This window comes from Lithobates pipiens, unplaced genomic scaffold (assembly GCF_037356315.1).
Source record: "Lithobates pipiens isolate NorthernLeopardFrog02 unplaced genomic scaffold, aLitPip1_a1.2 Scaffold_11, whole genome shotgun sequence".
Classification (NCBI taxonomy): Eukaryota; Metazoa; Chordata; class Amphibia; order Anura; family Ranidae; genus Lithobates; species Lithobates pipiens.
Window position 1 is genome coordinate 21,585,434 of NW_027507696.1, and position 27,332 is coordinate 21,612,765.

Genomic DNA, 27,332 nt, shown 5'->3' on the forward strand with positions numbered 1-27,332 from the left:
ATCTCTTCCACTAATAACCAGTGGGCTAATGATCAAAAAGCAACAGGAGATTTGGAGAACGTACTGATCCACAGTAGGAGCAAGGAAATGCTTGCAATGCAGATCTTCTGATACTGCTTTCTCACCAGCAGGACCTCTGAAAGACAATGAGAAGTACAGCATTGAGATCATCAAACCTCACTCAAAATTTCATGACATTCATTTTTCAGAGGCAGCAGTAGAATGTGTTTTCTCTGATAGCATACTACTGAAGATATTCAGATTTTAGACTATAGGACAGAAGGCACCATTGACACCAACTGTTTTACATTTTTTTGGGAGGATTCAAAGAAAAAGTTATATTTTCATGGTATTACGTAGGCTCAATTAAACTTTCTACAGATGTTTCCTATATCAAAATCCTCACGTTTTGAATATAAGCTTACGTAAAAGGCTAAGTTCACCCTTTAAATTGCCTATGCAGTAAAGGGGACCCAGTAGGTAAAAAAAATGTTCAGCTTTGAAAAGTGTTTATTTATGTAACTGCCATAACTGTAGGCAATTTGCTGCATTCCTGAAGCCTGGCCAAAAACTCCCTTAGTTAACATCTTCCCATCTTGTTTGTACCATTCAGCCATTAAGTGCTCGCTTCCAGCATCGCAGGAGTCTTAAGCCCCATACACACTATCAGATTTTCTGCTGATTTTTTTTTCCTTCAGATTTACCAAAACCATATAATATGAGGTCAAACCGTAGGAATTTCAATCTGTATGCAAACAGGCAGGCCCTTGCACTACATGGTTTTTCTGAAATCTGAAGACAAAAATCAGCAGAAAATCTGACCGTGTGTATGGGGTTTAGCAGCACTATACCAGAGTTACTATATCTTTGCTACTATTTGAATGTTGGAACACATTATAGGTGTTTGCAGCAGCAATTTTTGGTTTTTCAGACAGAGTATTTTTTTTACATATCACAGGAGTGAGCACTCCCTCTTGTTCCAGACACTATGCATGCACAGTGGACTATCTCTCCCCTGGTCACAGCAGTGGCAGGTCTCAGGGTCAGATGTTTCTTTACAGTAGATCACAGGTGGCATGTATGGGAGTTTCAAATTTATGGTGCACTGAAATAATTAAAATTCCGGTGCCAAAACCGAAAATTTCGGATTCACTTGACCTAAACCAAAATTGACGTTGTTAAAAAAAAAAAAATATATATATATATGTATGTATATATATATATATATATATATATATATATATATATATATATATATATATATATATATATATATATATATATATATTGTGTATATATATATATATATATATATATATATTGTGTATATATTGTGTATATATATATATAATATAATATAATTTTTATAAATAATTGTATTATATTCGACTTTTTAACTAATATGAATTTAAATTAATATGAATCTATTGTTGGTCATTATCTGCACATTTGGAAGCGGTGTTGGTGCATAATTGGTCAGCACCCCCCCCCCCCCCCCCCCATTGAAAACGCAGCAAGAATGCATCAATAATGCACCCGTGTTGTGTTTTTGATGCATTGTTTGAGTGGCATGACCTGTAAAAAACACACCATAAGCATGGAAAAAATCTTGGTAAAAACACAGGCGTTTTCTGAAGCCATTATCTGCATCTTTTTTGCTTTCTGCACACTTTTCGGGAGGTCCAAAATTTCGGTGTATCAGTATTTAAAATACTACGAAACTGAAGACATTTTGAAAAATTTTAGATACAATTCAAACCACAGGAATACTGATCATATGAAGTTATTGATGAAAACCATTACAGTAAAACCTTGGATTGCGAGCATAATTAGTTCCAAAAATATGCTTCTAATCCAAAGCATTTGTATATAACAAAGCAAATTTCCCCATAAGGCCCCTTTCACACTGGGGCGGTGCAAGCGCCAGCGGTAAAACTATGCTATTTTTAGCGCCAATTTACCGTCGTATTAGCGCCAGTATTCGGCCCCTGGCTGGGGTGGTTTTACCCCACTGCTAGCGGCTGAGAAAGGGTTAAACCCACCACAAAGCGCTGCTGCAGAGACGCTTTGCTGGTGCTATAGCCACTCTGCCCCATTCATTTCAATGGGCAGGAGCAGTGAAGGAGCGGTATATACACCACTCCAAAGATGCTGCTAGCAGTACTTTTTTTCCTGTCCTGCCAACGCACCGCTCCAGTGTGAAAGCCTTCGAGCTTTCACACTGGAGTGTGAGGAGTGGCGCTTTGCTGACACTATTTTTAGCGCTGTAGCACCTTCAAAGCACCCCGGTGTGAAAGGGTTCTTAGAAATGATGGAAACTCAAATGATTTGTTCCACAACCATTTACTCAAAAGTCCTTCAGTTTATAGTCCATATAAAAAGATTATTGCAATGTGACCAGGTTGTGTAACCATAAAATGTCCATCCACAAATGGAAGCCTCCACAAGGGGATTAGAAGCAAAATCCAGAAGGAGCTCCAGAATATAAAAGAAGAAAGGCGCCTCTAAATGTAGCAATATGTTGCTAAATGTTGTGCCTTCATTAAATGTAACCATATTGCTACACTTGGAGGCGCCTGTCTTCTCTTTTATTTTCGTTGTGAGATGACGCTACTTGTATATCAAGACATCGCTTGTATATAAAGTCAAAATTTATTAAAAAAATGTTGCTGGTCTTGCAAAATGCTCTCAAACCAAGTTACTCTTAAACCAAGGTTTTACTGTATCTGGCATGGCCAGTTTTAAAGAACCCGTGCCATGAATAAATTGTTGCATGATCCAAATGACAGTAGATCACCCCTGTTTTGGAGTACATTTTTTTTTTTTTTCGATATTTTCAAATCCTATTTTGCAGTAGTTCGGAGCGTTGTCCAATGTGGATGTGCATGAAAAAAGCCACCATTCTACTGTAAAACTAGGTGTGTTTCTTTATACTGCCTTTAGAAAAAAGCATTTTATACTTTTCTACCTACAGAGATTTAATGGAATGCTTTTTAACTTTTATAGGTTCTGTTAATATTTGAGCTACGGCTAGTCTGAGCCATTATTATAGGGAAAAGCTTCCTATGTATTTCTACATAAAATGTCACCTTCTCCGGTATCACATTCATTCAGTATGTGTTATGAAAGCAAACGGTGCCAGGCGCCTACTCACCTGGCACACACATTGTAGAAATGCTCTGCAGATCCTAACCTGCCTTCCCTTGCGTTCTTGTCTTACACTTTCATTCTCGCTCTTTCTCCGTGGGTGAATGCATGGTGCTCTGTCACGCTAATGGATGCGTGTTGCTACAACAGAAGGCAAAGCACCATCACACAATGCTGCCACTCGCTGGCTATTTAGTACACATCACAGTTGTGCATATGTAGTTCCTGAAAATATTAGGATGCCTGGTTTTTGTAAATCACCTGACTGGGAGGAGATGGAGAAAATCTTCCATATCGTTTCTCATACTGTCTATTCCACTGCACTTTGCAAACCTATTTTACTCATATCGCAGGTGACCAGGATATTAGGCTTAGCGGGGAAGACACGAATATACGCTTAGTTTATTTGGGAGAACATATTCGTTAAAGAAACTTATATCGAATACTTGTTCTAGGTCAGAGCGTCATGGTATCGAAACCATTGAAATTGTATGACAGGCAGGATACCAACGTTTTCCCGAAGGAGAATGGCAGTTTCCATACCTACAAATTTCCTTTCATCCTTTCGGATCTGATACATTGCGTGCTTTAATTGCGTCTGTTCAGTCTTCCTCTGCGAGCAGTACAGAAGGTTGGTGTTCAGACCCTAGGGACATGGCCTGATTTTCAGCGCATTTAGGTCCATCCTTCAAATATGGCTAGCAGCACATATAAGTTTGCTGAAGTAGCACCATTTAAATGCTAGTAAAAAGATTAGCACCCCTTAAATGGTAAGGATTAATCAAAAATTGATTTGCACTAGACTTTACCTTTTTAAAGGGTCAGTCCACGCAAAAACTATAGTTTAGATTTTGGTAGATGCTAAAGAGGGTACACTACCTAATAGTTTCTTATCTGTTATAGGGGCTCCACTGGCAAGATCTCTGTGCTTGAGTTCCCAGTGGTCTCTGTTTAAAACTGAAGTCTACTGTTTTTTTTTTTTTTTTTTTTTTTTTTTTTTCAAATACAGCACCAGAGGCAGTACTTACTATGAATGCTCCGGTGGCTGCTGTGTTCTGTTGAAATCTGAAGTTATCTGCCGTGGCAGCTGTGATCTTCCATTGCTACAGCGGTTATTTGAGCTGCTGCACTTGTAACAGGCACTCCTCAAGTGCTGATTATGCCTTTCCACCCCCTTGTTCAATTCAAAGATGCCATAGTATTGGTTCCAACAATGAAAAGTGTTCTGTGATTGGAGGAGGCAGACTTTTTATTTATCTGCCCACCCTCTATTCGTAGAGCGCTTTTTATTTTGGGAACCTGTAGTACAGTGCAATGAATGGAGATGGAAAGGGCGGGTTAAATCGTCATCTGACGACAAGTGTTGCGGGTGCAACCACTCATATTAACCAGGGCCAGAAAATCACAGCTGCCCGGGTATCTGGGTGCAAAGGATTTAAACTGAACACAGCAGCCACCAGCACACAGTATACTCCCTGAAGCTATTTTACTAAACCTTAGCTTTAAATAAAGTCTGGGGTCTCCAGTCTTATTATGGCCCTTGTATAGTGGGCCAAATAATCAATATTTCAGGAGGTGGACAATGTTGGATGTTTTACTGTAAAATAAGATCTGAGGCTGTCTCTAGTAGCGATCTACAGGAAAATGTAGCCAGATCACTCAATTTATGGCAGGTGTCGGTCAGCTTGAGTTCTTGAATACAAGAAAAAGAACTACTGTTCCAGGTGAATAGAGATGAGGCTGATTGGAGTATCTTGCAGAGTGCTAGCCCGGCCCACCTCCGTGGGAAACTTGGAAAGAAAAAAAAAATGGCTGCACATCCAGAACTTCCGATTTGATGTTATCTTTGTGAAACAAAATAAAAGGCAAAGACACCAAACTGTGGTCACGTAGACACGTTTCACACATGCATCTTGTGCTTAATCATTAATGATTAAGGATGAGCTCAGGCGTGTTTGCATACGCCACGTGCAGAACCCACCAGGAAGTCGGTGCATCGCTGCTCTAATCGCAGGCAGTGAGACATTGCCCCAATGCGCGGGGGCAGAGATCGGCAATGTCTCACTGCCTGTGACTAGCGCAGTGCTGCGCCGACTTCCTAGCGGGCTCTGCACATGAAGTATGCGAACACGCCTGAGCTCATTCTTAATGATTAATGTTATGGTAATGATTAAGCACAAGATGCATGTGTGAAACACATCTACGTGACCACAGTTTCGTGTCTTTGGTGTTATCTTTTTGAAAGAAATAAAAGGCAATCCTAAGTTCTGGATGTGCTGCTATTTCTTTCTTGAGTTCTTGAACCACTGGTGTCACACATCTTATTTTAGATGGCATCAACTATGTACAGTGGGGACAGAAAGTATTCAGACCCCCTTACATTTTTCACTCTTTGTTATATTGCAGTCTTTTTGCTAAAATCATTTAAGTTCATTTTTTTTTCCTCATTAATATACACACAGCACCCCGTATTGACAGAAAAACACAGAATTGTTGACGTTTTTGTAGATTTATTAAAAAAGAAAAACTGAAATATCACATGGTCCTAAGTATTCAGACCCTTTGCTCGGTATCTAGTAGAAGCACCCTTTTGATCCAATACAGCCATGAGTCTTTTTGGGAAAGATGCAACAAGTTTTTCACATCTGGATTTGGGGATCCTCTGCCATTCCTCCTTGCAGATCCTCTCCAGTTCTGTCAGGTTGGATGGTAAACATTGGTGGACAGCCATTTTATGGTCTCTCCAGAGATGCTCAATTGGGTTTAAGTCAGGGCTCTGGCTGGGCCATTCAAGAACAGTCACGGAGTTGTGAAGCCACTCCTTCATTATTTTAGCTGTGTGCTTAGGGTCATTGTCTTGTTGGAAGGTAAACCTTCGGCCCAGTCTGATGTCCTGAGCCCTCTTTTTTCCTTGATTGCAATCAGTCGACCTGTCCCTGCAGCTGAAAAACACCCCCACAGCATGATGTTGCCACCACCATGTTTCACTGTTGGAACTGTATTGGACAGGTGATGAGCAGTGCCTGGTTTTCTCCACACATACTGCTTACAATTAAGGCCAAAAGGTTCTATGTTGGTCTCATCAGACCAGAGAATCTTATTTCTCACCATCTTGGAGTCCTTCAGGTGTTTTTTTTTTTTTTTTTTTTTTTTAGCAAACTCCATGCGGGCTTTCGCGTGTCTTGCACTGAGGAGAGGCTTCTGTCGGGACGCTCACACACACTGCCATAAAGCCCCGACTGGTGGAGGGCTGCAGTTATGGTTGACTCTCTACAACTTTCTCCCATCTCCCGACTGCATCTCTGGTGCTCAGCCACAGTGATCTTTGGGTTCTTCTTTACCTCTCTCACCAAGGCTCTTCTCCCCCGATAGCCCAAACGTCTTCCATTTAAGGATTATGGAGGCCACTGTGCTCTTAGGAACCTTAAGTGCAGCAGACATTTTTTTGTAACCTTGGCCAGATCTGTGCCTTGCCACAATTCTGTCTCTGAGCTCTTCAGGCAGTTCCTTTGACATCATGATTCTCATTTGCTCTGACATGCACTGTGAGCTGTAAGGTCTTATATAGGTGTGTGACTTCCCTAATCAAGTCCAATCAGTATAATCAAACACAGCTGGACTGAATGAAGGTGTAGAACCATCTCAGGGATAATCAGTAGAAATGGACAGCAACCGAGGTTAAATATAAGAGTATCACAGCAAAGGGTCTGAATACTTAGGACCATGTGATATTTCAGTTTTTATTTTTTAATAAATCTGCAAAAATGTCAACAATTCTGTGTTCTGTCAATATGGGGTGCTGTGTGTACATTAATGAGGAATAAAATGAACTTAAATGATTTTAGCAAATGGCTGCAATATAACAAAGAGTGAAACATTTAAGGGGGTCTGAATACTTTCCGTCCCCACTGTATATTTGGAAAAGCCTTCCACAGCCACTATGAGATTTTAGAAATTCCCAACCTGATGTAAAATATAATATTTTGCTACCTGTGGGCCCTCCCACAGTATCATATCGCTATACAAGCTGCTACTTGTGGTGACTGAGGTTTATTCCCCCCAGAATACTTGTCTAATTGGGAACAGGAAATGTTGCACAAGCTGTCAGTAGGACACAGCTCCATAATTCTTCACTTGGCCTAAAACCTCTTCCATCAACACTAATATCTCAGAGAATAATTTTAAGCTCCCTCAGTTGATGGTACAAAGACCCTGTTCAGGTAAGTAGATGAGTCTTTTGGACCTCTCCTTTGTGCTGGAGATGTGGACTGGCCCTGGTCACCTTTTCCCTTATTTGATGGCACTGTTCACTAATAAAACCAATAGGTAAGTAAGTAAGCTACGCTTTAGGTAACTTATTCCACAATATTCTCTGTTCCCAAATAAGTAATATAGGAGCATTTCTAAGCAAAAAGTGGAATTAACCTTTACCTTAGTGGACAAGCCATGCTTTGTATTATAGAGGTGGTAGATGGGAGTTTTATTAAAGCTGCAATCTGATAGTTTACTGTAGCTGTCTCCTGCTCCTGTATTTGTTGCCTTACTGTTGGGTCAGTATAGTAAAGGCTGACGCACACAAGGCACCACACTGAACGTATAGCTGCAGGTGTGCCTCGAGAGGGCACTCGGCCAAAGTGTTGATCCTGGCACATTGCATCGTGGATGCAGGAGAGAGGAAGGAGCACTGATGGCGGATGGGTCATGGGAGCGTCTGGGTGAAGTCACTGCTTCAGAATTTAACAGCCGATATTGAGCGCTCTCTCTTCTCCCTTGCAGCTGCCACTGGCTAACAATGGGGATCACGTTAATGAACCAGAGTGGGCTGAAAATGGGCATGCTTTTTTTTTTTTTTACTTTACACATTTTTAAGGCTAGGTTGGTTTGAGCTGGAATTCCACTTTAGGTTCTGTTCCCACAGTGGAGTTGAAATGGGGGGACTTCTGCCTGCTGCGCTGAAAAAAGTACTGCGTTCAGTCTTTTTTTTCAAGTGCCCACCACCATCACAATGCAGTGGTGTTAACTGACACTATAGGGTCCACTAACGCAGTGGTCATCAACCCTGTCCTCAGGGCCCACTAACAGGCCAGGTTTTATGTATTACCTTGGGGAGATGCAGACTAGAATACTGCAATCACTGAGCAGCAAACAATATCACCTGTCATGTATTTCAGTTATCTTGCAAACCTGGCCTGTTAGTGGGCCCTGAGGACAGGGTTGATGACCACTGCTATAGGGAACAAGGTAAGTGCCTTGTCTTTGCTTTGGGACTGTGCTGGGCAATGTTGCCCAGTGTATCCCAACACAAATGGTGTTACTGGCCCCTTATTTGCATAATTGCAGACTGCCTTACTGCAGTGTTTCACTTACAGCAATATGTCAAGTTCCACAAGTGACCGGTCAATGTAAACTGCAAAAATGCTTTGTATTCTTGGACCATCCATGATTAAATATTGTATAATTCAATAGTTGTTGTTGGTAAATGTCAGTAAAATGTAAATGTTAAAAGTAAAATGTCAGTTTTACTTCTACAGGGAGGCTGCCATGCACATATATATGTTATCCTACACTTCCAGGCAGGGGACACAAATGTGATAATACACAGCGGGAGTCGATCAGCGGGTATCGTGGACTTAATGTCCACTGATCATCAGCCCCAGAGAAAGAAATGGCAATCTGCCTCTGTAAACAAGGCAGATTGCAGTTCTGACGGGAGGGAAGGCATGGATTCTGTGTCTCTGCAAAACAGGGACTAGGATCCATGTCTTCCCCTAGTAAAAGCACCTCCCACAGTTTAGAAAAACACTGGTCAAGCACATAATAAACACTTTGATCACCCCTGATGTTAACCTCTTCCCAGCCAGTGTCATAAGTACAGCGACAGTGCATATTTTTTAGCACTGATCACTGTATTAGTGTCACTGGTTCCCAAAAAGTGTCAGTGTCCAAATGTCCATCGCTATATCGCAGCCACTGATCGCTGCCATTACTAAAAAAAAAAATGCATATAATATGTAGCAGAATACATATTGGCCTAAATTCATGAAGTAAATAGATTTTTATATTTTTTATTAAAAAATTTTATAGCAAAAATTCAAAAAAAAATTTTTTTTTGTTTTTTATTTATTTTTTTATTGTTTATAGCGCAGAAAAGGCAGAGGTGATCAAATACCAACAAAAGAAAGCTCTTTTTGTGGGGGGAAAAAAGAACATTGATTTTATTTTGGTGCAGCGTTGCATGACCGCGCAATTGTCAGTTAAAGTAATGCAATGCCGTATCATAAAAAAATGGTCTGGTCAGGAAGGGGGTTAAATTTCCCGGAGGTCAAGTGGTTTAGCTGATCTGCGATGTTCACCATTTACAGTGGAGGGGGCCATTTATTGGGCTGCAACAGAGGAAGCAGCTTATACGTTTATGCCGAAGCAGAGAAGTGATTGTGCGAGAGACGATCTGTGGTTCAGGCCTGGGTGTATCTAGTTCTCAGTAAATTGGTAACCTCAAAACTAGTTAGCGGTTACAATGGCTGCCACCTGCTCTTGGCTCATATTATCATTACAATGCAAGGGTGATCTTCCTGAGCTCCTGGCTGAGAGGTTTTAAGCTGCTGTTTGCACAGTAAGAGAATATCACATGGGAGAATTAAGGAAGGAATTTTCCTCGGGGACGTTCAATTGATTTTAACTTTGGTATTTCATCTTGTGAGATGCAGCAGCTGGCTGTTAGGGGAATTCTTGGCTGGGAGGATGAGGTTAGATCAGGTTGAGCTTGCTGTAACTGTACGATGCCTGTGCCACATGCATAGAAATGAAGGCAACTTGGAACGCATATTCATCTCGGTGACAGCAAATGTTCTCTCAGTCCAGCAGGCTGATGATTAACTGTGAATTCTGATTTACATACTGCTTCATGATCAAATCTGTGACTTATGACCCTTCAAAAATACTCATATATATATATATATATATATATATATATATATATATATATAATATTTTATTTTTATTTTTTTACCTTTGTACAAAATCTAATGTTAACATCTCCTGTTGGGTATCATTCACACAGGGCATACAATACCATACACTCGTGCATGGCTGTATTGGTCAACACGGGGATGCCCACATGTGTATCTCCATGCAGACAGACCTGTTGATGTCAACTGGGACAGCGCAGCTGCATGGACACAACCGCTGTGTCTCATTTGGGAACGTGAACCTGCACCACACGGACGTCATTTTGACATTGACACTAATGGGACTGCACAGGGATGCAAAAAATGTATTTTGGGTACAGTGTAGCATGACCACACAATTGTCATTCAATGTGTGAAAGCTGGCCTGGGCAGGAAGGGGGTAAAATTGCCCGGTAGGCAAGTGGTTAAAGTAGCGCAGTACTTAATAACAAAAAAATAGCCTGGTCATGAAGGGTGTAAAATATTCTGGAGTTGAAGTGGTTAAAGAAAAAAATAGAACATTTCCACTTTATGATTTAGCAGTTTTCTTCTTCTAAGTTTGGATAAAGGGTTTGATTGGTGAGATGGTGCTACATATGGGTGTTGGCACAGTGTGATAAGCAGTAGAATGCTTTAGATATGTGGATTTATAGCAATCTTATGTGTTTACCCATATCAACTGATACATTTCCAGTGCATCAGTGGATTCAGGCTGGTCTTTAATTGGTGGACTGGAATGTTTCCCGGCATCCAACAGGAGACTCTGACCATCCATCAATGGAGCCAGTTCATCAGCTCCGGGGCAACCGCGGAGCGTCGTAGAAAAGGTCCTGTGCATGGATCTTTTGGCTCTGTTTCAGGTCCGAATTTAGGCAAAAATTCAGACCTGTTTTACACCTGAAATGGAGAACAAACCCTTGACCGCAGCTAGTGTGAACCCGGCCTTAAAGTATGCCTAAAGTTGAAACACAACACATTAGGGAAGAAGGAAAAAAAAGAATTCCTGGATGGCCGCACAACAAAAAAGGCATCTTTATTGGCAAACGATTAAAATCCAAGTACAGTCACCTCATAAAAATAGGGAAAACAGGACAAATAGCTAACGCGTTTCATGGCACTTATTCATAGCTGGGTAGGAAAGGAGTTCTGACACCGGAGCTTACCTAGAGTGGAGACTCCAGCAGGGGGGATCAGAGAATATACTCTAATGGGGTGGTGGGTATTTGGGAGGTGCTCTCACCTTGACCTGAATGGATAGCGACCCTTGTAAATCAATGCAGGCAGCCGAAGTTTTACAATCATTGTTTCTGTGTATACATTGCAAATATATTAATTTATTTGCTCAATACATATTCAACCTTTTGCTTCTAGCACCAGAAAGTGTTCCTCTAAATGCAGACCATATTCTTTATGCAGTTACTAAAGCTGGCCATACACGGATGGAATTTTGGTCGGTTCAGCAGGGACCAACCAAATTTCGATCCATGTATGGCAACAAAGGATGTATGGAAGTCGATCTACCAATCGTCTTCTGTACATCTTCCCTGTTGGAGTTTTGCCGTTCGATCAGTGCTGTCGGCTATAGGTGTGCTGGTGATCAGTTTAGATACAAGTAGAGCTAAAATGGGTGTTTTTTTCTATATGTTGAAAATGGTAATAAATATATTTTTATTCTTTTTCAGATTTTCATCTGAATAGACTGCAACGTGCTTCCATCAATGCAGGCATCGCTCTTTGTGGATATACCCCCTCTGAGCACTTGACGTTTACAGGACATTTGCTCCAAGGACTTGTCTATTTATTGGATTTCCATCTCTATATACAACCACTGGCCGCTGGACTGTGTGCAGCAAGACTGTCACCATTTGGACCCCACACTAGCTTTTTGGACTTTTAGCAATGAGTGAATTTTGGTTGTGTTTCAACTGCTGCATCGCAGAACAGCCGCAGCCCGTAAGTAGCATCCTAATGTTAATTTATTGGCCATTCTGTTCCACGCTGAAATGAACTAATTGGTTTAGACAGCTTCCTTTTTTGCTTTCAATTAGGTTTTGTAAGCAAATGTGTTAATACTGTCAGTCAATAGTGAAATCCATACTGATGACATCCAGCTGTTGGCCAGGGGAAGGCCTGAAGCCAATCGGTGGGAAGTGGAATTGCCCTGTGCAAAGTAATGTCTTTGTCAGTGCGGTTAATCTTGTTATCCAGTGACTTGTGAAAAACACTGGTGTTTGGTAATAGATTCTCTTATGCAAAGGTATATCCTCTTATCTTTGGCAGCAATGGTAGAGGAGAGTGTGGTCTCTTCTAGGAAAAGTTGAGTAGTGAGGAAGCACCTCTGTACAGGGTCAGCGACACATTGCATTTTCTCATGTTACAATCGCTGGCTTACATTCTGTTTTGCAAAGTAGAGCAATATCCTATGCGTATGTTTTGTATCTTGTCGGTGACATGCCTGACCAGCGGCATATTGAAGCCAACTGACTCCCCTCTGATGAGGTGACTGCCTTAACTTTCCACCAGCTGTTACACGTATCGACTACGGTCCACTATTGTCTGTGCTGTGCTGCAGAGCACTCATAAATAGAGACCTCTTTACTATCAAGAAGGTTTAAATTAAGTCCGTGGCGGTCACATAATAAAAATTTTCTTTATTTTGTCTGGTTACATCTCAATTTTTAGCAGCTACATTACCAAAAGCATTGGTACGCCTGCCTTTACACACATATGAACTTTAAAGGCATTCCAGTCTTAGTCCGTAGGGTTCAATCCTTCTGGGAAGGTGGTCCACAAGGTTTAGGAGTGTGTCTATAGGAATGTTCGACCAATATTCCAGAAGTGGGATGTCCGGCACTGATGTGAGCAAGAAGGCCTGGCTCGCAGTCTCTGCTCTAACTCATCCCAAAGGTATTCTATCAGGTTGAGGTCAGGACTCTGTGCAGGGCAGTCAAGTTCCTCCACCCCAAACTCGCGCATCCATGTCTTTATGGACCTTGCTTTGTACACTGGTGTGCAGTCATGTTGGAACAGGAAGGGGCCATCTCCAAACTGTTCCCACAAAGTTGGGAGCAGGAAATTGTCCAAAATGTCTTGGTATGCTGACGCCTTGAGAGTTCCCTTCACTGGAACTAAGGGGCCAAGCCCAACCCTTGAAAAGCAACCACACACCATAACCCCCCCACCTCCACCAAATGATTTGGACCAGCGCTCAAGTAAGGTCCATAATACATTTTATTTATAAAGCACTTTCCATCAAAAGATCTCAAAGTGCTACATGGTTACAATGAAAAGACATGGATGGGCCAGTTTAGGGTGGAGGAACTGGCCTGCACAGAGTCTTGACCTCAACCCGATCAAACACCTTTGGGATGAATTACACAGCCATCCCAGAAGAGTTGAAGCTGTTATATTTGCAAAGGATGGGCCAACCCAATATTGAACCATACGGACTAAGACTGGGATGCCATTAACCACTTTCCGCCCAGCCTATAGCAAAATGACTGCCGGGCGGTGGTTCAGTTAACCTGACTGGACTCATATGATGTCTTTCAGGATAACAGCTGTGTGCCCGTGGGGGTGCACAGCATGGTGATCACTGGTCTGACACACTGCAACACTGATCTCGCTAAAGAGCCTCTGACGGAGGCTCTTTACCACATGATCAGCCGTGTCCACGGATGATCACAGTGTAAACCACTCTGACAGACGTGAGTAGAGGAGAGCCGATTGGCTGCTCTCCTGACTGGGGGGGGTCAGTGCCGATCAGTGAAGGAGAAAACGTACTTATTTACAACAATTTATAACAGAAACAAAGAAAAATGTTTTTTTTTCAAAATTTTAGGTCTTTTTTTATTTATTTATTTAGCAAAAACAAAACGCAGAGGTGATCACATAGCACCAAAAGTAAGCTATTTGTGGGAACAAAATGATAAAAAAAAAAATTTGGGTACAGTGTAGCATAACCGCGCAATTGTCATTTAAAAAGTGACCGTACTGAAAGCTGAAAATTGGCCTGGGCAGGAAGGGTAGAAAGTGCCTGGTATTGAAGTGGTTAAAGTTCTTGTGCGTGTAAAGGCAGTTGGAGATGAAGGAAAACAAAAGATAATTCAAACTGAGAGAATCCACCAAATGAATTGCAGTGACCCTGGTACTAATCTGAGGACATAAAGCTAACTTAAAGTAGTAATAAATCCTCCATGTTTAAAGTGATATTAAAGACTTTTTTTTTTTTTGCTAAAAAGCTAATAAAAAGATGTTATTCTTACCTACTCTATGGAACAATATTGCACAAAGTGGCCCCTTGCCTCCTCTTTGGCGAACCCTTGCTGGTGCTGTCCACTTCTCCTTCCTCTGGGTACCCCCTCAGGCAAGCATGGTGCTAAGATGGCACCCATGCAGGTCTGCTCCTGAACAGGGCTGTGTGCGTGCATAGACACACAGAGAGCTAGTAAGCCACATTCCTGCTCCCTCCTCACAGGAGTTTGATTGACAGCAGCATGTGCCATGGGCTCCCACTGCCCTCAGTGTCTTCTGTAAGGCCAGGAAAAGAGAGGAGCAGTGCTGCAGCTAAGACAGCACTGGATCGGTGAGATGGCAGGTAAGAGTTTGGGGATTGGGGGGGAGGGTGAAGAAGTAGCGGGGAGCTTTTGGCCTTGATGCTGAGAATGCTTTAATTAAAAAACACTTAATTTATAACCACTTTACCATAACACCTTGAGCACAATAAAATAAACATTCCACAGTAAACAATTTTTTAAAATGCTTACCCTAGCACTTAATTTACACCATCTTAATGTTGCTGGCTCCTGCTCTCTCAGTGCTGCTTCCCTGGACTGTGGGGATGTGTGTTTCTATTGATGCACACAGGGTAGTGAGACGTAACTCTTGCCCCTGCATGCAAGGGTGGCTCTATAAGATGCTGCAATAGAAAGGAGCCACCCAGAAACACCTAGCACAACCACTTTTACCTACAGTCACAGAGCCAGAGTTTGTGGCCCCCTGGAAGGAGGAGGGGCAAAGATGGAAGCTCCCTGCTCATGGGGACAACGGCGACAGCGCGGGCTTCAGTGTCAGGTAAGTGACACATAATGGGCTACTATGCAATGCATAGTAGCCCATTATGCTTTTCCTTTGCAGGAAAATAAAGAGGAAGTAAAACCCACCAGGGTTTACTTCCTCTTTTATCACTCTGTATAATGCGTTAAATTGCGTTCAACAACTTTTACCGGCCTTTGGGGTTTTTACAGCTCTAGCGCTGGAGCCTCAGAACGTGCAAGTCCTGGGGTTTTTGTTAGAGCTTAAAAATGCCTATGCCACTTACAGCTCAAAAACATCTGTGTGTGCATGTATATTTCAACATACTTGTTTTTGTGCATTGAGGCAGATTGCATTATTCATTTTGTTTTCAAAGTTTAGAAGGGTGGTGTAAGCATTACGCTTGCACCACTTTTTGTTTATTCTCCCAAAGTGTTCAGCTTAATAGTACCTAGCATCCGATAACTTTGTATGCATGCTAATGATGAATATAAACCTATGTGAAGGTGTAATATTTTCAGGAATTTAATATCTCTAACAGCACTCACAGTACTTACCTTGACAATGCCTTCGGGTGTGTTTCAGGCTCAGCATCAACTTTCTGGACTGAGATGCTAGCTCAAAGATTATATGATCATGTAAATGTGTTCTCAAGTGTCTGACAAAAATAACTATCAACTGACACAGGCCTTCTCCGTATGACTTGCTACAGAGTGTTTGAGTCTGATCACTTGGAGGAAGATTGAGGAAATGCTTCCTCTTGCCTGCAGCAAACTGATGACATAATCTCAGCCTAGGCAAAGTCGCTGAAATTGAGCTCCAGGAAGGCTTTTTATTAATTAAAGTTTGAGCCTTTTTGGAAAATAATAAAATTTCTGTATATCGTCAGGAATTCATTCATGCAGACATTAATGCCACGGCCATATGACCGGACTTTCCGGCAGACTACGTTCGAAGGGATTAGTTCGTCGGACATTCTGATCGTGTGTGGGCTAGTCCGATTGTTTTTTGAAAGAAATCCGACGGACCTAGAAATAGAACACGTTTCAAATCTATCCGACAGACTCAATTCCGACGGACTAAAATCGGGAAAACCGTGTGCTGGTCCGATGGACCAAATACGACGCAAGGGAAGCTATTGGCTACTGGCTATTGAATTTCCTTGTTTAGTCCCGTTTACGTCATCGCGTTCAAAAACTAGCAGACCTACAAACGGACTTAGTCCGTTCGTATGTGTCCAGGTCCGTTCGTTCGGAAAGTCCATCAGAACTCAGCCTAAAGTCCGTGAAAAGACCGTGAGACCTAGTCTGCCGGAAAGTCCGGTCGTGTGTACGCGACATTACAGATACTGAAAGGTCCAGTTTAAAGTGGTTGTAATCTCTCCCCTACAACTTTGTCCCATGTAAATCAGCATAAAAAACCCAAATGAACACTGCTTGTAGATATCTCCTTACTTGCCTAGTATTGTTGTAAACCTTTTTGTTCTTTAGAATGATGTCACTGAGCATGCCCAGATCTCCCCTGATTTACGGCACACTCTGTGTACTTCTCTATCTATTATCAGGACTTCCTACAGCACACAACACTGAAATCCCAGGAGACTGTAGAATCATTCAGAGCTTCCTCCTACGCCCCATATGACCATGTGACATCACATGCCGTGTAAACCAGGGCATGGGACAGCATTACTACAGTCTTATCAGCTGAAACTGTTAAGACCGACAAAGGCAAACACTTATTGGCACAAGTAAATACTATGAAATAAAACAAGTCAGCTATGAACAGGGAAGCAGGGTTGCAATAGAAACGTTGGATTGAGAAGGAGGCTTGGTTAACAGTAGAGGAAGTGCTCAATGTAGAGAAATACACTGCACTGTGGACTCAGAAAACAATACTTAAGATGGCGCTGCCTAACCCCTGGAAACAAGTTTTTTAAAGTTTCTTTAAACAGTAAGTAATATGCGATTTGGGCTGGATTACAGTGGCTATATTTTGATAATTACTTCTTATAATGGACTAAATGAAAAGAAGCATCAGAGTGGGAGAGTTTACTTCCTCTTTAAGTGATTTATATGTGATGGAGGTGGAGTCCAAAAGTAACAGCAATAGCTTTCTTTGAAGACTAGACACCACTGAGTTCTGGCTCCTGGTAACCCATAGCGACCTTTCTTAGCTGCTGAAAGCTGCATGCCGCTTGGTTACCATGGCTTGGGTACACCCTTTTCCTACATCTTGGTTACCATGGCTTGGGTACACCCTTTTCCTACATCTTGGTTACCATGGCTTGGGTACACCCTTTTCCTACATCTTGGTTACCATGGCTTGGGTACACCCTTTTCCTACATCTTGGTTACCATGGCTTGGGTACACCCTTTTCCTACATCTTGGTTACCATGGCTTGGGTACACCCTTTTCCTACATCTTGGTTACCATGGCTTGGGTACACCCTTTTCCTACATCTTGGTTACCATGGCTTGGGTACACCCCTTTCCTGCATCTTGGTTACCATGGCTTGGGTACACCCTTTTCCTGCATCTTAGTTACCATGGCTTGGGTACACCCTTTTCCTACATCTTGGTTACCATGGCTTGGGTACACCCTTTTCCTTCATCTTGGTTACCATGGCTTGGGTACACCTTTTTTTCTACATCTTGGTTACCATGGCTTGGGTACACCCTTTTCCTACATCTTGGTTACCATGGCTTGGGTACACCCTTTTCCTACATCTTGGTTACCATGGCTTGGGTACACCCTTTTCCTACATCTTGGTTACCATGGCTTGGGTACACCCTTTTCCTACATCTTGGTTACCATGGCTTGGGTACACCCCTTTCCTGCATCTTGGTTACCATGGCTTGGGTACACCCTTTTCCTGCATCTTGGTTACCATGGCTTGGGTACACCCTTTTCCTACATCTTGGTTACCATGGCTTGGGTACACCCTTTTCCTTCATCTTGGTTACCATGGCTTGGGTACACCCTTTTCCTTCATCTTGGTTACCATGGCTTGGGTACACCTTTTTTTCTACATCTTGGTTACCATGGCTTGGGTACACCCTTTTCCTATATCTTGGTTACCATGGCTTGGGTACACCCTTTTCCTACATCTTGGTTACCATGGCTTGGGTATACCCATTTCCTACATCTTGGTTACCATGGCTTGGGTACACTCTTTTCTGCACTCCCTTTTGCATGTCAGCCAAGCATTGTGCTTGATTGCCATGGCTTTTGTACACTTTCCCTCTGAGCTGATTAGTTATGTCTGCAGTTTTCAGAAATGTAGAATGGATGGGTGTTGAGGTTTCTTTCTTATAACACAGACAGGTAGCTGAAGGTTATGTTTTAGCAGACTGCTCAGCTGCTTTCCCCCTATTCGGAATATTTGGCAAGAAGATTTGTAACAAGTCCATACAAATAAGACTCCTGTAATTGCAGGTGTGAGCCTGACATACTTTATTCATCTAGGGTGAACTTGTGTTTGGGGGCGAGCAAATGACAGAGTTCAACATTTAGACAGCAATGCAATAAAAAAGGAAAAGGATGTTGTGTTTAGGCGTTGGCTCTGAAATGAAAAGTTACAGAAATGGAAAACTCTAAAACTATTCATACACAACAGGCTTCTTTCAGTAAGTTTCCTTTAAGTATCAAAGTTCTACATGACTGCAAGCCAACAGATATAGTCAAAATGCCAAAACCTGTCAGCTTCTAAAATACCGGTGTGCAAAATATTTCTGCCTGTAGCCGTAGGGTTGCCACCTTTCCTTCAAATCAAACCCAAACACTTTAGAGGCACGCAGCAATTCTTTTTTTAATAGTATAAACTATACATATATTTTTCTATTAAATAACATTTCTAATCATATAACTTTAATAACAAAATGTCCCCTTTCCATTAGAGTCCACAAAGTTCCCCTTTTACATCTGAACCCACAAAGTTTCCCCTTTTACATCTGAACCCACAGAGTTCTCCTTTTACATCTGAACTCGCAGGGTTCCCTGTGACTGTAAGGTGGGACTCTGCAGACTCTGATGTAAGGGTGAACTCTGGGGACACTAAGGGAATGTTGTGAAAACCCTGATTTAGGGGGAGCACTGAGCTCTCTCATGTACGGAGAGGACTCTGTTGTAAGCGGGAACACTGTGGCCTCTGGTGTAAAGAGGAACTCTGATGTAAGGGGTGCTCTGAGAACCCTGTTTTACCTTTGTGTACTCAGGGGCAGGAGAGAGATGGGGGGAGACTTCATACACAGACAGGGATGGATGGTGAGCTCACTCACCCTTTGGCAGCAGCCAAAACCTCTCATTCTGATGTATCTGAGGCTGCTAGACTTCCAATTTCTGGACCCCACTATCCTTTTCTGAGGCACAGTGCCAGCAATTGGAGTGTGAGCAGACACAGAGGGGTAAAGGTGGGAGAAAGGTGCAGATTGAGCCCCCTCTCCTCTCCCGTCGGTGTGGGGGAATTGTTAGTTTTGTTAGTGCTGGCTTTGGTCAGCGTAAAAAGAGTGTAACAGACACTCTCAGCTTAGGCAACTGCAGCCAGCAAACCTGCTAGGAAGCCATAGTCCAGTCTGAATAATGTTTCCGGGTTTCAGTCAGTCTGAAACCCGAACAGTCCAGGTGGCAAACCTATGTAGCAGCATCACCGCTCCATTCTCCATTCTTTTACAGTCTTTATTAGGTTATGTGTATAGGTGAGGGATTCATGATTTGCATTACCTACACATAATTGGTTAAGTGTTAAAAGATACATTTTTAAAGATAGATCACTTAATAAAGACCAAGTGATTAATCAGTTTTGGGGGGACTCTCCATTGAGTTATTTGCTTGCTGGCTTTTCACTGTTCCCCCAGGCATCTCAGTAGCTTATCAGATACTGGAATCCAGCTGAGGGAGCTTGACTGCATTACAGTGAGGGGGAAAAAAGTATAGAATATATATAATATAAATAGAATAACAAAAAATACAGAAAAACGCATTTCAAAAAAGTTATAAATTGATTTGCATTTTAATGAGTGAAAAAAAGTATTTGACCCCTTCACAAAACATGACTTAGTACTTGGTGGCCAAACCCTTGTTGGCAATGAGAGGTCAGACGTTTCTTGTAATTGGCCACCTGATTTGCACACATCTCAGAGGGATTTTGTCCCACTCCTCTTTGCAGATCCTCTCCAAGTCATTAAAGGGGTTTTAAAGGTAAAAAAAAAAATTCACCTTAATGCATTCTATGCCCCGAAAATGGGCACCGCTGTCTACGCCGTAGACAGCGGCGCGCAGGCGCACTAAATGCGGCAAATCCAAGAATGGATTTGCCAAATTTGTCGACTCCCGTGCGCATGCGCGGGAGTGACGTCATCGCGGCTTCGCCGTATGGCAGCGGCGGAGCTGCGAGACGCGACTCCCGTGCGCATGCGCGGGAGTGACGTCATCGCGGTTGCGCCGCTGTGATTCGTCGGAGCTGCGAGACGCCACAAGCAACATGGATGCGGCGGACTACAGGGGACAGCGGCGACTTCACTGGCTCCTGTGTCAGGTAAGTGACACATAATGAGCTACTATGCGATGCATAGTAGTCCATTATGCTTTACCTTTGCAGGGAAAAAAAAGAGGAAGTAAACCCATCAGGGTTTACTTCCTCTTTAAGGTTTTCGAGGCTGACGTTTGGTAACCCAAGCCTTTAGCTCCCTCCACATATTTTCTATGAGATTAAGGTCTGGAGACTGGCTAGGCAACTCCAGGACATTAATGTGCTTCTTCTTTCTGAGCCACTCCTTTGTTGCTTTGGCTGTGTGTTTTGGGTCATTGCCTTGCTGGAAAACCCATCCATGGCTTATTTTCAGTGCCCTGGCTGAGGAAAAGGCCCTGTCCATCATCCCTATTGATGCAGTGAAGTTGCCCTGTCCCATTAGCAGAAAAACACCCACAAAGCGTAATGTTTCCACCTCCATGTTTGATGTTTGGTGTTCTTGGGGTCATAGGCAGCATTCCTCCTCCTTCAAACACGGCGAGTTGAGGCCAAAGAGCTTGATTTTGGTCTCATCTGACCACAACACATCACCTAGTTCTCCTCTGTATCATTCAGATGTTCATAAGCAAACTTCAGATGGGTCTATACATGTGCTTTCTTGAGCAGGGGGACCTTGTGGGCGCTGCAGGATTTCAGTCCTTCACGGCGTAGTGTGTTACCAATTGTTTTCTTGGTGACTATGGTCCCAGCTGCCTTGAGATTCTGCCATGTAGTTCTGGGCTGATTCCTCACTATTCACATGATCATTGCAACACCACGAGGTGAGATCTTACATGGAGCCCCAGACTGAGGGAGATTGATAGTTATTTTGTTTCTTCCATTTGTAAATAATCGCACCAACTGTTGTCACCCTCTCACAAAACTGCTTGGTATCCGGTTCCAGCCTTGTGTAGGTCTTCAATCTTGTCCTTGACATCCTTGGACAGCCCTTTGGTCTTGGCCATGGTGAAGAGATTGCAATCTGATAGATTGCTTCTGTGGACAAATGTCTTTTATACAGGTAACAAGCTGAGATTAGGAGCACTCCCTTTAAGAGTGGGCTCCTAATCTCAGCTCATTACCTGTATAGAAGACATCTGGGAGCCAGAAATCTTGCTAGGGAGTCAAATACTTATTTCACTCATTAAAATGAAAATCAATTTATAACTTTTTTGAAATGCGTTTTTCTGGATATTTTTGTTCTGTCTCTCACTGTTAAAATAAACCTACCATTAAAAAATGATAGACTGATCATTTCCTTGTCAGTGGGCAAATGTACAAAATCAGCAGGGAATAAAATACTTTTTACCCTTGCTGTACATGAAGCCAAACAAGATGCCTAATTTTCAGATGCCAAACGGATGTGATTTGTTCGATAAGGCTGTAACTACTCTGGTAGTTGCACGTCTTTGCTATTGGAAGATTCAGGTGGTAGTAAAGGCCTTTTGTTGAGAGACAGATCTCAACATATATATATAGTATCTCACAAAAGTGAGTACACCCCTCACATTTTTTGTAAATATTTTATTATATCTTAGCATGCGACAACACTGAAGAAATGACACTTTGCTATAATGTAAAGTAGTGAGCGTACAGCTTGTATAAATTTGCTGTCCCCTCAAAATAACTCAACACACAGCCATTAATGTCTAAACTGCTGGCAACAAAAGTGAGTACACCCCTAATGTCATGTGACTCGTAAGTGTTGCTAGGTCTCAGGTGTGAATAGGGAGATGATGTGTTAAATTTGGTGTTATCACTCTCTCATACTGGTCACTGGAAAATCATCATGGCATCTCATGACAAAGAACTCTCTGAAGATCTGAAAAAACAATTGTTGCTCTACATAAAGATGGCTTGGGCTATATACAAGAAGATTACCAAGACCCTGAAACTGAGCTGCAGCACAGTGGCCAAGACCATACAGCAGTTTAACAGGATGGGTTCCACTCAGGACAGGCCTCGCCATGGTCGAGCAAAGAAGTTTCATGCATGTGCTCAGCATCATATCCAGAGGTTGTCTTTGGGAAATAGAAGTATGAGTGCTGCCAGCATTACTGCAGAGGTTGAAGGGGCCGGGGGGTCAGCCTGTCAGTGCTCAGACCACACACTGCATAAAATTGGTTTACATGGCTGTTGTCCCAGAAGGAAGCCTCTTCTAAAGATGATGCACAAGAAAGCCCGCAAACAGTTTGCTGAAGACTAAGGACATGGATTACTGGAACCATGTCCTTTGGTCTGATGAGCCATGAGATAAACTTATTTAGTTCAGATGGTGTCAAGCGTGTGTGGCAACCAGGTGAGGAGCACAAAGACAAGTGTGTCTTGCCTACAGTCAAGCATTGTGGTGGGAGTGTCATGGTCTGGGGCTGCATGAGTGCTGCTGGCAATGGGGAGCTACAGTTCATTGAGGGAACCATGAATGCCAACATGTACTGACATACTGAAGCAGAGCATGATCCCTTACCTTCAGAGACTGGGCAGCAGGGCAGTATTCCACCATAAAGACCCCAAACACACCTTCAAGACGACCACTGCCTTGCTTAAGAAGCTGAGGGTAAAGATGATGGACTGGCTAAGCAGGTCTCCAGACCTAAACCCTATTGAGCATCTGTGGGGCATCCTCAATCGGAAGGTGCAGGAACGTAAGGTCATTATATGAGGGCCGTACTCACTTTTGTATTATACTGTATATAATAAGGCTTACCTGTAGGTACTGTAAATATCTCCTCAACGGAGATATTTACTTTAGCAATGCCAATAATGCTAATATGTGGGAGTGACATCGGCATGCCTCGGCCATTCAAATGGCTGCAGCCCGCAAACTCGGATGGAAGACAGGGTAAAGATAAAAGCCCATAGGCATGGGAGCACCCACATAGCTGAAGTCGAACAGCAGGGCCAAGGGTCAGTACAGACGAAAGTAATATAAAAAATAAATAAATACACAGCAAGAGTGTGTAATTTCTTCTTAAAGCATCTTATTGAACAAATGGGCTTTAATGTTAAGCAATACAGCTTGATCACTGTACTCAGCCTGTGACTGGACTCTGATGCTGTTAGCTGTCTAATCCATTCTTGTCATCATGTTACTTAAAGTGCTACTGGATGCACACAGTTTAATTGACATTGCCTCTTCTATTTCTGTATTAGGATGATGGCGCTGTAATTATTTTAGTAAAAAAACATAAGCAGGAGAAGCTTCTAGTCCTCTGCTGCTGGTCAAATGTTCATAATAAAAAAAACAACCTTTGGAATACAGAGTAAAAATAAAAAAATATTATTAATACACTTTTTTTTAATTGTTTTACGGATATACAGTTATACAGTATGTGAAATCAGATCTTTCTTATTTTTGGCAATAACATGTTGTGGGTGGATTTCTGCCAGTCACAGGCTGTGTCACACCCCTCCAGCCTGTGTCTTAGAATAATCCATTAATCTACATGTAATCTCCCGCCCCCATTTTTTTTTAGCTGGTTAGTGGGCATGGAGGAGAAGGGAGGGAGTGGGCTGTCATTTACCACTGTACACGCCCACATGTGGGCAGAAAAATTGCGATCTTGATTCAACCCCCCCTCACGCTCTTAATCCAGCATTTTCACGATTCATGTAACAAGTGCAGAGCCGTTCTCTGCTCACAACTCAAAGCTGGCAAAGTTCATCACAATATTGCTCAGCGCTGAGAGATAAAAATAAACATTGTATTTGGTTCTTTTAGATCACAGGGATGAACTTCAGTCTGCAAATGAGGGCAGTTTAACCACTTAAAGGCTAAGCCTTTTTCTGACATTTGTTGTTTACAAGTTAAAATATTTATATATATATATATATATATATATATATATATATATATATATATATATATATATATATATATTCTTTTAGCAGAGACCCTAGAGAATAAAATGGCAATATTTTATGTCACACTGCATTTGCCCAGCAGCCTTTCAAAAGCAGTTTTCTGGGAAAAAATAAACTTCAATGAGCTATGAAAAAAAGTATCTTAACAGTAAAATTACCCCACTTTTTTTGTATGTGAAAGATGATGTTACACCACGAGAATTGTGAATTTCTAAGCAAACAAAAAAATTGTGATTCTCATTTTATGCAGAATCGTGCAGCTCTACTATAGTCACATGGGCTGCTCAGATGTGATAGGGAGGAAATGCTCAGCATAGAAACTCACTGAAAACCGAGCATGTGCAGAGCTGCCACTACAACTGCAAAACCCCTAGCTGAACGGGGGATATGAACAGAAGGTGGGGATAGACAACAGCAGGATCAACCAGTTTTTTGTGTTTTATTTTGCAGAACACAGAAAATGAGTCTCATAGTGACTGAGTATGAACAGCATGTTATAAACCATTTATTGACCATTTTTTATGATGTAGGTTACTTTAGTGATACTTTATAGTTCTGCTTTTCCTCCTCCTCCACCACTTTAGAAATGTTTGATTTTTTTTCTGGAAGCAGTACCTAGCTTGACAGGTACCCGCTCCCACTTCAGATCACCTAGGTCGCCGCACCAAGTGGAGTTTATCTTTAAAGTGGAAAAGCTTTTATATTAAATATATTAAATATTTATATTAAAAATCCCCCTGTGTGCTAGGCCTCTTTGGCTTTAATAACAACACTCATCATGTTTATTCCTGTCATTTTCAAAGCGGTCACCAGATGTTTCATTTGCCCATGACAAAACCTACATTGATTTATTTTAAAGCTTTTAGTGTACGGTAATAACTAAATCTCAGTTGTGAATGACAATAAAAACACACAAGAAGAAATAAATTCTAGTTTAGCTATACAGGCTGCTAAAATCTGCCCCATAATGTTCTCTCATTGTCAATGTATTCAGGTTCATATCTAACTGATATGCCATTGTTGGGTATCTGAGTAACACAACAGGATATCATTTAATTTTGTTCGATGTTGGATAGTAGTATGACGTGTTTGTTTAATTATACTCTATGACCTAAGTGTGTTGGTATGGTTGGCTTTGTGCCTGGTGGGTCTAGTTGTACTGGGTTTCAAATATTCATTGTATTTACATATGTTTATTTATTGTTCATACACAAATGCTATGCATTACTCTGTCAGAGAAGAAACATTGCATGCCATTATTTCCTTATTGTTTTCATTACTCCTCTTCAAACAGTTAAAAGTAATGTCAGCTTAGTTTAAAGTGGAATTGCAGGCTCAGGAGAAAACTTACAACGAACAAAAGCACTCATTAAAGGCATAGTCCACATTTTGCAAAAAATAAATAAAATACATTTAAAAAAAATGAAAAAATAAATAAATGAACCCAAAAGCAATGTTTAGTGCTTTGGAGCCTGCAAAACCTTGCAATCAGTGGATCACGGGTTCAGTGCTCTGTCTGCTGCAGACTATTCCTCCAGTCACAGGTCTGTACCAAGGTATGGCCCTTCAGTTATGGACCTTTGTGGATTGTCAGTGGGCTACAACTGTGGTGACTTCACTGCATTTGTGTTCCATTGAGAACTACAAGCCCCTCTGCCATGGCGGAAGATGGGACTTGTAGTTTGTTTTATTCAGATTCCAGAGCCACACACACACACAGACACACCAAATGAAACAAATGACAGAAGCCAGCGAGCAGAAGAACTCCTGGATTGTTTGAGAGTGGAGGGATGCATACTTTGACCATGTGTCCTGTAGAGCAGTGGTCATCAACCCTGTCCTCAGGGCCCACTAACAGGCCAGGGTTTATGTATTACCTTGGGGGAGATGCAGACTAGAATACTGCAATCACTGAGCAGAAAACAATATCACCTGTGATGTATTTCAGTTATCTTGCAAACCTGGCCTGTTAGTGGGCCCTGAGAACAGGGTTGATGACCACTGCTGTAAAAACTTACACTATAAATAAAGGAAAAATGTATTTTTTAGTTTAGTATAGAGAGGAGAGGGATTAGAAAGCTTGTCAGTTTTTATTGCTGCCTGTGCCCCCCCCCCCCCCCCGTTGGGGAAATTAACCTTCTCCATTTGTCCTATTTACCATTATTATTTAAAGTGAGAGTAAAAGAAAATCCCTAATTTTGGGTTGTCCCCAGAAAAGTAATAGAGGGGAAATTTTCCATTGGGGACATTAGTTCTGGTGACCCCAATGGATTCCCTTAATTTGCAGGGATTTCCTCTCACTTCCTGTTTTGGCTATGGGACAGGAAGTGAAGGGAAATCTCCCCAATGGGGCACAGATGGCAAGAAAAATAAAAATCTGTCAGGGGTTATAACACTCCCTCCCTATAGTTCTACTTTAAATATAGGTGTAACCTGCAACATGGCCAGCAAGATGTCTTTTTAGGTAAAAAAAAACATAAAAACTAATATTTTTTAAGTACCTTTTGTGTTATGTGGTTATAGCACTGTGCAGGAGTGCATTCTCCATATTTGGTGTACTCCAAATGAGATGTACATCATTATATTTATATATGCATTTCTTTTTTTGCTTCCAGAAAAGGCGGCGGCGGATTGACAGAAGTATGATTGGAGAACCAACAAACTTTGTTCATACTGCACATGTAGGATCTGGAGATGTATTTAGCGGAATGAATTCAGTAAGTAATTACTTCTGTAAGCTTGGTGGCAACCCATGGTTGTATTAATTAATGATATTAGTTATTGTCATTTGCAATTGATTTCTGCCTGCAGTAAAGTTCCAGCTCGACAAAGTA

General features: G+C 41.9%; 1 protein-coding gene across 4 annotated transcripts in view; it reads left to right on the forward strand.

Moving 5' to 3' along the window:
• The window catches only part of CDC42SE2 (CDC42 small effector 2), a 160,544-nt gene that overhangs the window by 121,067 nt on the left and 12,145 nt on the right, over positions 1-27,332 (forward strand). For all 4 annotated transcript variants that reach the window (XM_077469777.1, XM_077469769.1, XM_077469792.1 and 1 more), the window contains 2 exons: positions 11,777-12,047; positions 27,114-27,215. In XM_077469777.1, coding sequence (XP_077325903.1) covers positions 11,994-12,047; positions 27,114-27,215 — 156 coding nt within the window. In that variant the 5' untranslated portion in view covers positions 11,777-11,993. The remainder of the gene's footprint in view (positions 1-11,776; positions 12,048-27,113; positions 27,216-27,332) is intronic.